The following is an 11,968-nucleotide window of genomic DNA, read 5'->3' on the forward strand; positions in this document are numbered from 1 at the left end:
CTCTGTCTGCAGCCCTCCCACCCGCAGACACACGGAGATGCTGTCCCCCTACAGAACGGGGGCTTCGATTATCCAGGCATCTGCTGGGAGTCTCCCCAGCAAGCGCCAGATGAGCTTCCCCCCTTTGAGTCTGGACTTCCCTCTCGGGTCCCTTCATCCCCGACGACGAGGGGGGCTGAGGTGGTGGGGACGGCGGGGACCTGCCCCCTTCACACCCATCAGCGGGCAAGGATGACCAAAAAAGGCCGAATAAGGACCCTCAGGAGCACTGCTGGAGGGGGGACCCGGTCTGGCCCTTCTGGGAAGCAGGGCTGAGCTCCATCCCGAGCCCCTTCCTCGCACTCGGAGTCTGGTCCTCTCGAAGCCAGAGGCTCGGGCTTCACACGGACGAAGCATGGGCCCAGATGGCAGCTCCCTCCGTGGAAGTGGAGGGGGAGCAGACTGCGGGCATGCCACCCGCATTGCCTGGCCAGCGTCACCAGATGAGTTTTTCGGCCCCCTTCGAATGCCACGGCCTAGAGGGGTCCCAGTACACTTCGTGCAGGAAGGGAACCCGCTCGAAGCCCCAGAGTCACCCAGTCCTGCAGGGGGTTCAGGCCTGGGAGCCTCGGCCGGCCACAATGTGCTTTTCCCAGAGCTGTGGGTGCGAAAGCGAGGGCTCTGCTTCTCGCCTCCTGGGCTGGGGTCAGAGCGGGCGTCAGAGAGATCTAGAAGCTGAAGTGGTGGGGAGGCTGGGAGAGTCGGGATGGGCACGACTCAGAGAAAGGGGTGCATCCCAGACTGACCGCTCCTGCCAGTTTTATGGGTCATTGGCCTGAAACTGGCAGAGTTTGGAAAGGATCTAGTCCAACCCCACTCCAACGGAGCATCCCAGAGGGAGGAAATGACTTGGCCAAAGTCACGCAGTACATTAATGGCAGAGCGGGGCCTGGGACCCAGGTCTGCTGACTCACTGGATGTCTCTCTCTGTTCTCTACACCCAGAGGCTAGCCCCGCACCACAGAGAACTCCTGTCCAGAGAGAACAATGGAATGGCCCATTGAGTCATTCATGGTCAGCAAGGCCATTCCCAGCTGCCCCTTAAAGTTCTCAGAGGTTTGGCCTGAGACCACCCCAAGAGCCGGGCCTTCCCCCACCAGTCCGCACAGAGATGAGAGGAGAGGGGGCTGATGAGCAGAGGGAGGGAGGTGCCGGCATGCAGCCCCATTCCTTGCTGGGCCCCTGCCCTCCCCACTGTGTGCCCTGCTACCTAGACCCTGGGCTCCAGGCCAAGGCGCCATCTGCAGCCCGTCCTCTGCAGGGAGACAGACAAGGCCACGGAAGATGGGCTCTGGTCTCCTTTGCCATCTAGTGGGAGAATGGGGCACCGCATGGTCCAGTTCTAGACTAAACCAAAGGGGACCAGAGAGCCAAGCAGTTATTGCACAGATGAGGAATCTGAGGCTCAGGGATGGAAAACAACTTGCCCAAGGTCCCAAGGCAGTAAGAGGGAGAGATGCAGGCTGCCCACCGTCCATGGATCGCTCTTCCACTCAGCTGGAAAGGGCCACTAGGCCAAAAGGGAAGGCCTGATCCTGTCCCTCCCCTGCTTAAGGAGCCCTCAGGGCTCCCCTCAGTGCCTCTAGAATCGAATTCAAACTTCTCTGTTTAGCAGTCAGTGCTCTGTGGCCTTGGGCCACACTGGCCTCCTTTGGGCACCCGAAACTCCCAGCACACTGGCCCTTCTTGCTTGTGACATTCCATCTCCCCCACGGCCGGCACCCTAGCTTCCTTCAAAGCTCCACTCAAGCGCTGCCTCCGAAGGAGCCTTTTCCTGATCCCAGAATGTCCTCATTTCCCTCCCTCTCCCTCTCTCTCTCCTCCCGTCTCCCTTTCCCTCTTTCCCTTCCTCCCTCCTTCTCTCTGTCTCTCCCTTTCTCCCCCAGTCTCCCCCCTCTCTCTCCCTTCCATCTCCAAAGTTTTGTCGATGCTGCTTTTTATGTGGCTGTCCTGGACACACTGGCTGCTGGCTCTTCGGGCTTCTCTCTTCCTTGTTGTGCGCCATTTGGTCTCTGCATCTGCCCCATTCCTGTTCCTCATGTTTGTTCTAGAATTGGGCGGCTGCAGAGATCTCTTTATCATCTCTGATAAGGACAGTTTAGTTGATAAGGAAATAAGGATAGGACCAGGGAGTTGTCTTTTACTTCATGCTTCCAGCTCAGGCTCCAGGAGCCTGGAGCTTATTACATATATATTCACGACTCATTTCACACAAAAGAACCCCCTGAAACTTCACAGATGTGCAGAAGTTACAAATGATGTCACATCAAAACACAAAACATTGGCTTCAGAATAGACCAAGGCCAAGGCTGAATTTTGACTGGCTTATCAGGAAGCCAAGTTGGGGAGCATCTTGGCCTTAGTTATAACAGGCAGCAGCATTCCTTGCTGTGTTAACAGTGTTAACCCTTTAGATTCAGGTTTGATAGGAACTTAAAGCTTTTCAATAAGGCCACAATACTTTTGAACAAGAAATCACCAGGATCACAAAAGGGGTCAAAAGAGGAGTCTCGGATTTTTATCTATTCTCTTATTGGCTTCCCACAGGCGGCCATATTCCATCTCATGGAAACCCTCCACTTTGTTCCGCCGTCCCTGCATCCCTGGAAGTAAAGGTTGCTTTTGCCTTGTGAATTGTGGCCCTCGCTGTGGGGCCCTGAAGCCAGAGAACACGGAGGCTTTGGTGGCTCTGCTTCTATTGGGCCACTGGCCTTCCCAGAGCGGCCGGGTCTAATTCCAGCCCAAATGGCGCCCTGTGCTGTTCCTCTGGGCTTTGCCACCCTGGCTGCTGCAGCTTCGGAGCCTTGCTCGGGCTGACTGGATGGGAGGTTGTTGGGTTAGGCCTTTGAGCTCCAGGTAGGTGGCTTTGCGAGTTTGCCCTTTAGTGCTCTGGGCTCTCCTGTTTGTAGCCGCTTCTACAACTTCCTCTTCAGTTTATTCCTTGTGGGCGCCACACTGCTGGCTTCCATCTTTTCACTCTCAGAGGGTGGCGGCTCCAAAACAGGCTCACCAGATTCCAGGAGTGAGCAGGCTCTCAGAGGCCTTCAGTTCCAGCCAGCCTCCATCTCCCTCCCAGTCAGCCCTGACCCCGGGCCCCCCAAAGCCAGGGAGCAAGCTCCTCAGGACTGCTGGGGTGTGGAGGGTGACGGTGCAGCAGGTAGTGACAGACTTCAGAAGCCAAAAAGCAGAGCCATATTTTGTCTCCGAGGCAGTAGGGAGCCACTGGGGCTTTTGAAATAGAAGAGTGACAGAGCCGGACTTGGGGAAGTTGCTTTGGCATCTGTGTGGAGGGCAGACTGAGAGCAGAGATGCAGGGAGGCTGATTTAGGAGGCCGCCACAGAGCCACGTGGTGGTGGCCTCAGACGTGGGAGATGGTGAAATAGAATTAAACAGGTGGCAACGTGTGGATCGGCTGGGGGCGGTGAAGAGTGGGGGTGGTTCCAGGGCAGCAAACAGGCACGGGGAGGGTCCATGCGCCTTCCATAACCAGGGATATTGAGAAGAGGAGTGGGCTTGGCAGAAAAGAGAGGGGCTTCTGCTTTGAACATGCCTGTGGGACAGCGAGGTGAAAATGCCCATCTGGAAGCCGGAGCTCTGAAGAGACAGGCAGGCTGACCAGAGAGATGGTATTTAGAGATGGCCAGTTAAGAAGATAAGAAGAGGGCCCAGGGCAGGGCCCCGGAACCCTGGGATTCTGGGTGTCATATGTTATAAGATAATAGAGCAAAGAAGGCCAAGAAGGCACAAACAGATCTGAGGATAAACAAGAGAAAACAATGCCCTGAAAACCCAGAGTGGAGAGTTTCTGGGAGGAGGGCAGTAACAGCCTTAAATCCTGAAGGGAGATAAAGAAGGCAGAAGGCCGGAGGATAGGCGATCAGATGGAGCCAGTAAGAGGGCATTCGTAAACTTGGAAACAAAATCTCAGTTGAAAGTCGAGTCCAGAAACCAAATTGGAAGGGAATGCTGGCTAGGGGAGAAAGTGGGAGCTATCCGTCTGCACCGTGGCTTCCCCCCCAAAGGTCTGAATGTGAAAGGAAGGAGAGGTGGAGCAGGGTGTTCTGAGGGTATGGTTGGATCAGAGGAAGTGCTTTTCTTAAAGGATTAGGGAGCTCCAGGCACCTTTTAAATCTGATGGCAATGGGCCATTGGAGAAAGAGAGTCTGAAAATTAGGGAGAGGGCCAGAGCAAAGAATCCAAAGGGCCATCTCCCAGAGGAGGCAGAAGAGGGCCGGTTTGAAAGATTCAGGGAGAGGAGTTGGCATTGTTATGGAGGAGGATTGCAGCTTCCTCTGTGAAGCAAAGAAGGAGGGATGTTAAAAACATCTCACTTGGCCAATGAGTTCCTTGCAGAGCCCCATTATTTTCTTCAAACAGCCTTCCCTTTTTCTTCTGTTTAGAATTCTTTCACTTGAGAGCTCCACTGCAGAAATAATTGGCAAAATGGGAAAATTTGAATCCACATGTCAAACCTTCCCAAAGAAATAAAAGAGAAAATGACTAATTCAGGATGTAAATATACAGAAGTGAGGGCAATCGGGAAGAAGAGAAGCAAAAAAATAACATTAAAGAAGAGATGGTCTCGAATACAAGCAAATCACGTTATTCTTGAAGCTGGGATACAGAGACACCCTGAAGATTGTAGATCTCCCAGAAAAACCTGACAAGTCAAAACATAAACCTACCCGGAATGTCCAAACAGGGAAAACAAAGTGTCAATCAAAAGAGTCCACAGATAGCCTCTAGGAAGAAAAATAAACTATGATACAAACTCTAAAATACAATAATGGTTAAATGTAACAATTTCAGTGATAAACAGCACATTCAACAAATGACCCAGAGAAAGATCTTTGAATAGAAAATAATTTTTTCACCACCTTCCCCATGTTTATTCTGTCTTTGTCTTTAGGTGTGTTTCTTGTAAGCAACAGATATAGGGTTTTGTTTTCTTATCCACCCATTCACTCTTTTTCATTTTATAGGATTTCCTGATCCATTCACATTTAGAGTTATGTTTGATTTGCATTTTCCTCTGTCTCTTCCATGAATCCACTTTCTCACTCTTCCCAGGAGCTCTTATTCCTTTTCTCCTGAGATAGGATCCCCTTTCTCTCTAGATCTCTGCAGATTATATTCATTATACCCATTGTAAAGTTCCTACATAGACAGCCAGGTGTCACACTGAATTGACCACTGGGCCTGCAGTCAGAACTTTCTGAGTTCAAATCTGGCCTCAAACATTTACTAGCTGTATGACCCTGGGCAAGTCATTTAACCCTATTTGCCTCAAGTTTCTTTATCTCTAACATGAGTTAGAGAAGGAAATAGCAAACTGCTATAGTCTCTTTGCCAAGAAAACCCCAAATAGGGTCATGAAGAGTCAGATATGACTGAAAACAACTGGAGGACTACTAAGGTTACCATCTCAATTATAGAATCCTCTTTTCCCACCCCCAGAAAGAGATGTACTATGTATATCAGCTGAATTACAAAAACCAAGAATTGCAACAATGCTGTCAGAGAATAAAAGCAAAAACTCACAACATAAAAGGGGTAAATGAAGAACCTATCAGAACCCTAGACAGAAAAAAAGCAAAATCAATATTAAATCTATACGTTTCAAATGTCTTCGCATCTATTACAGTACAATAGTATCACAAGAGGAACAGAAGCTTCTAACATCCCTGTTTCTGTATTAAAACATCTTATGAAAAGATAAACATAGAAAAGTAAACAAATTGCTAGAGAAATTAAATGTAAATGACTGACAGTGTCTTCTTAAGGGAACCATTGGAGAAAATGCATATGCATTATGACCTCATGTGATGTTTACAAAAGCTGACCACATGGATGAGGGCCCAGAGACAGTGCAAAAAAGGTAAAAAAGCAGAAATGGCCAACATGTCCTTTATAAACCATAACAGAACACAATGAAAATAGGACCAGTTTAGGGGGCAAACACAAAAACGCAGACCCAAATGCTGACTTAACAGTGACATTCTAAACTCCAAATGGGTCAGAGCATAAATTCTAGAGCTCTTGAGTCATTATATGAAAGAAAATGATAGTGATGAAATGACATTCCAGAATTCTGGGATGCAGATAAAGCAGTCTTCAAGCAAAAATAAAAATAATAAAATAAAAAATATATGCACATATTTATAACTCTATAAACATACATTAGCAAAATAGAAAAAAAGGAGAGGATTGATGAACTGAATATGCATTTTAAACATTAGAAAGCCAACAAATGGAAATAAACTCAAAGAAGCACAACATAAAGGAGAAATAGATAAACCAGAAACAAATCAAGAAGAGATGAAGCAAAAACATGGTTCTCTGAAAAATTCCTAAAATAACCCGTTAGTCCATCTGATGAAAAAAGAAGAGGGTTAGGGCACAACAAAAGCCAAGCCACAAAACGGCAAGCACGACTGGGCCAGAGTGAAGGTGAAAGGAGATGGGAGAGCAGAGGAGGAGTTGGAGGGAGGGAGAGTCCTGGAAACCAAGAACGTGAACTTGGACCAACTGCAAGACGTAGTGGAGGACAGAAGGGGCTGGCGTGCTGGGCCTGTAGGGTGACCAAGAGCTGGGCTTTCCTGAAGAACTGAGTAACCCAAATATGCCCGTGTGCCAAGTGCTAGAAATTACAGAAGAGAACTGGAGAGTCTTGGCCTTGGAGGAGGTTACGTTGTGTCGGGGAATGAATGGGAGCAGGAGGACATCCATGGAAGCTCAAGTCCTTGGTCAATAAGTCCAAAGAGGGAAGCGAGTGGGGAGGAGCCCCTTCTGAAAGGAGTCTGGTCAGATGAGGGAGTCTCCACTGTTGGTCAGAAGCCGGGGACCTCCCAGATGGGAAGGCGTCTGGGGAAAGGCAGAGAAGAAATCTAACCAGGCTTTTCTCTGCTTCCACTTGGAAAGTTGATTCTTACTTTTTTATTACAAGAGTTAGACTTCACAGGGGGAAGGGGGGAGCTCTGGCCACATGATTCATGGGTTGGGTTGGGAAACTTCCTCTATTAACGCAGATTAACATCTGTTCTGTGGCCTCCGAGTTGCCTGGGACAGTGAGAAGTTAAGAAACTTGCCTAGAGTTGCCCAGGAAGGTCGGCTCGAACCCAAGTTTCCCTGACTCAGAGGCTGGCCCACCAGACTGGGAGTGGGAGCTTGTTCATTTCATGACCAAGTCAGGACCTAGAAAAGATCTTAAAAACCTGGACTAGAACCCTGAACCTTCTAGGAGCAAATTCACTCAGTGTGGCCCCATTCTTTGGGTCACTCCTTCCACTCTTTGTGGAGGGGAGGAACTCTGGATGGGGAGCACTGGAGAGAGTTCAGATTCTGACTATGACACTGGGTTTTTCAGATCCTTCTCTTCCTTCTTATAAGTTATGAATTCGGGACAGGGATGGAGGAAGAACCCGGGGGTGGGGGGGTGAATGGAGGTGGGATGGGCACTCACTCCTCCTCCTCCCTCCTGCAGACAGCTCAGAGCTCCCCCTAGATGTTAGGCTTCAGAAACCCCAAGTCAGCCAACCTGACAGATCTGGGTTTGGCTGGTTATCTGTGGACTGTGTAGACCTAACAAAGTGATGGAGAAAACGGTAATTCTTCAGATGACGCTTCTTTTCTTCAAACCCTTATGTTGGGTCCTAGTATCAGGTCTAAGACAGAAGAGCAGCAAAGGCTGGGCAATGGGGGTTAAGCGACTTGCCGAGGGTCACACAGCTAGCTAAGAAGTGTCTCTTGACTCCAGGGCTGGCGCTCTATCCCCTGAGCTGCTCAGCTGCCCCTCAGAAGAAACTCTAAAGTTCGTCCTGGGCACCTTATTTTCAGAGAACAAGTTGTTTGGACATTTGCCAGAACACCCTGCGCAGGGGCTGGGAAAACCACAGCCAGAAGGAAAACTGTAGAAAGAGAGCAAGGTGGAGAAAGGTAAGCTGGTCTATCAGGGTTCCAGAGAACCACCCCACTATGGGAGGCCGGCCTGGGATGTGGTGGCTAAAGCTCCCAGCCAGGTGTCCCCGGCTGCTTTCTGTCGCCTGAATCTTTTCTAAGCGAGACACAGAAGCATTGCCCATGGAGACCCCCTGCCAACTGGGCAACGGCCGCTGGGAGGGGCCACTCTTCGGGGCTGACCATCTGAGCCCTTTTAAAGTGTGATGGAACTTCCTTCTGGGCTTCTTTGAACAGTTATTCTTTCTTTTTTAAGTTCTTTTCCTTTAAAACTCTGAATTTCAAATGCTCTCCCTCCTTCCATTCCCTCACATGGGTGCCACGGAGAAGGCCAGCCCACGGATCAGTCAGCTGTGGGAAATCCTACAGACATGTTTCCATATTGGCCAACAAGAAAATGGGCAAAATGAGAAAATGAGCCTTCAATGGGCTCTCAGAGTCCCTCAGTTTTCTCTCTGGAAGCGCACAGCATCTGACTGCGTCCTCGGGAACTGTCTCAGAGCCCCACGTCCATCAGAGTAGCTGAGTCTTTCCCAGCCACGTCATCGCTACACGGTGGATGGAGCCAGGTCCTCTTGCACTTCCATCCTCCATCTTTTTTGCCTTTGGGATCAGCCCCTCCCCTTGTCCAGCTGTATCACTGAATGCTGGAATGAGAGGCTGCACGTCACGCCAACGTGTCCTGATGCTGAAACCTGCCAAGGATTCGTCCTCTCGGCTTCTCCCTCCGGCTCCGGCTCACGGACTCTGGATTTGTCTTCCACAAGCGAGTCCATCTTTCTCGTTCTTTCTCGTTCTAACAGGCTGCTAGAGTTGTCCAGGCAATGGAGCATTCTGGAAGCAGAGATGACTGCAGGGCTTCAGGCTCTTCCCCATCACCATTGTCCTGGCGGGTCCCACTGAGCCAAGCATCTTGGTTTTTTGGGGGGGCTCAAAGGGCCTGGCCATTGTTTTCATTGCTCTCGGGGTGTTGTGCCCCTGGTGCAGGAAATGCCTGGCCTTTGGGGCATTCCGAGTTTTGTTTGGATTCAGACTCTTTCCCCTTTGAGGGATGGAGCCAGGAAGGTCTGGCTTTGAGCACCTCAGACACAGCCTGGACAGCTGCTTTGGGCCTCAGTTTCTTCATCAGTCAAATGAGGGCATTGAGCTCTTGCTTTCTAAGGGATGCTGAGCCCCCTGGTTTTGAGAATCCCCCTCCTGAGCTTTGCTCACAGTCCTCTTTTCCTACTTGGCTTCCACAGAACATCAGTCATTTGCTGACTTTGTGCATGGTTTTCCCGGTTGGTCTCCTCTGGAAATGTCTGAGACAAGTCACCTCCCCCTTTAACGGGGCCTGGGATGGGGGGGGGGAAGGGCGGGGGTGTCGGATTTTCAAGCGTCTGCCTTGGGATCTCTTGGATTATTCTAGATACACCTTTTGAGATTGTCTCTGAGCGAACTTTCTCTTTTGTTTCCCTTCTGTTGGGGGAGTGGATGGAGGCCTGGCCTTGGGGGCCCGCTGGGACCCCTCTCGGGCCTGCTACCTCACAGGGCTGCTTCATGGCCCTACAGCACTGGGCAAGCCTTAAAGGGCCCAAGAGATGCCCCTCTTTAACCGGCCTTCGGAATGGTCAGTCCATCAGAGCTGGCCTCTGGCTGCCTCCGGACATGTTTTTGTGAATCTAAATGTTCCTGCAAATGCTCCGGCGTCTGACATGGTGTTTGCTGGCACTTCTGCAATGGCCTTTTGGAGGGACTTGGAGCCACCAACCCCTCTGAATCGTCTGAGGTTCTCAGTGGACCCATGATCTAGGGAGGCCATTCCTTACGAGCTCCCTTTGCCTCCTGGCCCAGGTACCAGAAGGGCCTTAGCTCTGCCTCCAGCACCGGAGGCTCCTTTCCAGGCGGCCTCTTTCCTGTCCGAGCGCCCAGGGAAGAAGAGCAGAGAAAGTCTGAGAGCAGGAAGGAGGGAGACAACCGAAATCTCTGCACGAGTAACCCTTCCTCTCCCGATTGTTTCCCGGCCGTTGTGGGGAGCTGGTCAGGGGCTCCTCCGCCTCCCTTCCTGGACTCATTTCTGGCTCCTCCTATCTTCCCGCTCTCCACCCAGCGCCCGGCTGGTGTTTCCCTCCTTCTCCCTGCCATCTCCCTCTTGCGGGCCTCTGCCCAGGGGACCCTGCCCAGCACTCCCTCCTCACAGCCCGTCACAAAATCCCTCATCCCTTTGGCTCAGCTGTCCCTTCCCAGTGGAGACCTTGGAGGCCTCATTGCAGGGGATAATGGCTCTCGCCTCCTTCTTGTCTCCTCTGTCCCCCACGAGGATGTAAGCTCCCCCTGCCGTGGGCCGACTCTGCTCTGCTCTTTGCCTCCTCCCCCGGCACTCTGGCCTGTCTCCTACTGCTCTCCATGTCACTCACTGGCTCCTCCGAGCCCCTTGGGCCCCAGGAGGAGGGCCTCGCTGCCAGCCTGCCAGCGGGCAGCTCCTGGCTTTGCCCCTGGTGGTGCCAGCAACCATCTCCCTCTGTGTTCTCTGTTGCTCCTGGCTGGTGGGTCCTGGCACTACTCCTGGGGAGCAGAGATTCTGCCTTTGGCTCCCGGGTCCTGGAGCCCAGCTAATAGCCGTGTGACCTCGAGCAGGTCACCTAACCCTTGGAGACAGCCCAACCAACCTGCCCTTAGGAAGGGCCAAGCCCATGGGCATCTGGGTGGCACAGTGGATGGTGCCAGGTCCGAGTCAGTGTGGGAAGCCATTCTATGTATTAAAGCCTTTGGAGAAATAGGATCAAATTTAGGGCCTGTTATCCGGATTCCCTATGTGACCAATCCAGGCTGAGGCAGTCTTTGTGTTTGGTCCTGGTCACCTGAGCCCCAAAAGGCTCTGGTACCAGCAGGTAGGTTAATCCAACATCAACTTGATCCCTCTGAGAAGGCTATTAGGAGTCATTTAGAGAAACAGAGTCTGTAACAGATGTTTTATCTGGATCCCATTACAAAATCATCGGCAAGTAAAACTGTGTGTATGATTTTCTGCACTGCATGTCAGGACGTAGACCGAATGGGCCATCTAAGATAAAAATCTGAGGCTCCTCTTTTGACTCAGTCTTTGATCCCCACCTTTTTTACAATTCTTATTGGAAAACTTTGAAGTGGCAGACCAGCATCTACGGAGTTAATGATTCCTCTCCTTGATAATTAAGAAGCCTGAACCCTAACAAACATTACTTAAGATAAGTCTGCATACTTAGATAAGTATGGCGCTTTTAGTCTTGACTTTATTTGTCCAGGTGCCTAGAATCCTGGAAGATAGAACTCAATAAGTGAGCATCTCCATAAAAATATTTCCTCTCCCAGAATTATCCCTACTAATTGATGGTTGGAATTTGGCCATTGTCTTGGTACTTATACCTTTACTCTTTAGACTTTAATGGGTTATGTATGATCTGTTACCCCTTCATAGCTGTGACTCTTTCTTTGTGTTCTTTGTTTGAAATCAGTATATAATAAACTCCCAAGCCCACAGAATTCGGAACAGCATGGGCTAACCACTAGTCTGGTTGTTCTCATTTTCTTTTTCCTGTCTTATCAATCTGACCCCGTAAACGCCACTCAGAACCCCCATTTTTATCATATAGGAGGCTGGTCCCCTATAAGTCAGGAAGTCAAATCCGATCTTGGGCACTTCCTAGCTGTGGGGCCCTGGGCGGGTCACCTAACTCTGATGGCCTCCATTTCCTCCACTGTAAAAGGAGCCAGAGAAGGAAATGGCAAATGGCTCCAATGGTTTTGGCAAGAAGCCCCTGATGTGCTCCTGTCCCATCCCGGTGCCTCTTCTCCATCCTCCTCCTGCCCCTCTGCGAGCTTGGACGCCCCTCCAGCCCCCCCCCCCCCAGTTCTCCTCCTCCCTCTCTGACCGCTCCCTCTGTCTGCTCCATATCTCCGTCTGACCCTAGGTGACCTCAAGGCCCGTCCTGGGCCCTCTGCTCTTCCCCCCTC

The 11,968-nt window shown here is 50.9% G+C and overlaps 1 protein-coding gene across 1 annotated transcript in view; it reads right to left on the reverse strand.

The window, feature by feature from the left end:
* Positions 1-218: 218 nt before the first annotated feature.
* GHRHR (growth hormone releasing hormone receptor) overlaps positions 219-11,968 on the reverse strand; it is a 53,308-nt gene continuing 41,558 nt past the window's right edge. The window contains exon 13 of the mRNA XM_044661346.1: positions 219-515. Coding sequence (XP_044517281.1) covers positions 219-515 — 297 coding nt within the window. The remainder of the gene's footprint in view (positions 516-11,968) is intronic.

The sequence above is a fragment of the Gracilinanus agilis genome, chromosome 1 (assembly GCF_016433145.1).
Source record: "Gracilinanus agilis isolate LMUSP501 chromosome 1, AgileGrace, whole genome shotgun sequence".
In the NCBI taxonomy this organism is placed as follows: Eukaryota; Metazoa; Chordata; class Mammalia; order Didelphimorphia; family Didelphidae; genus Gracilinanus; species Gracilinanus agilis.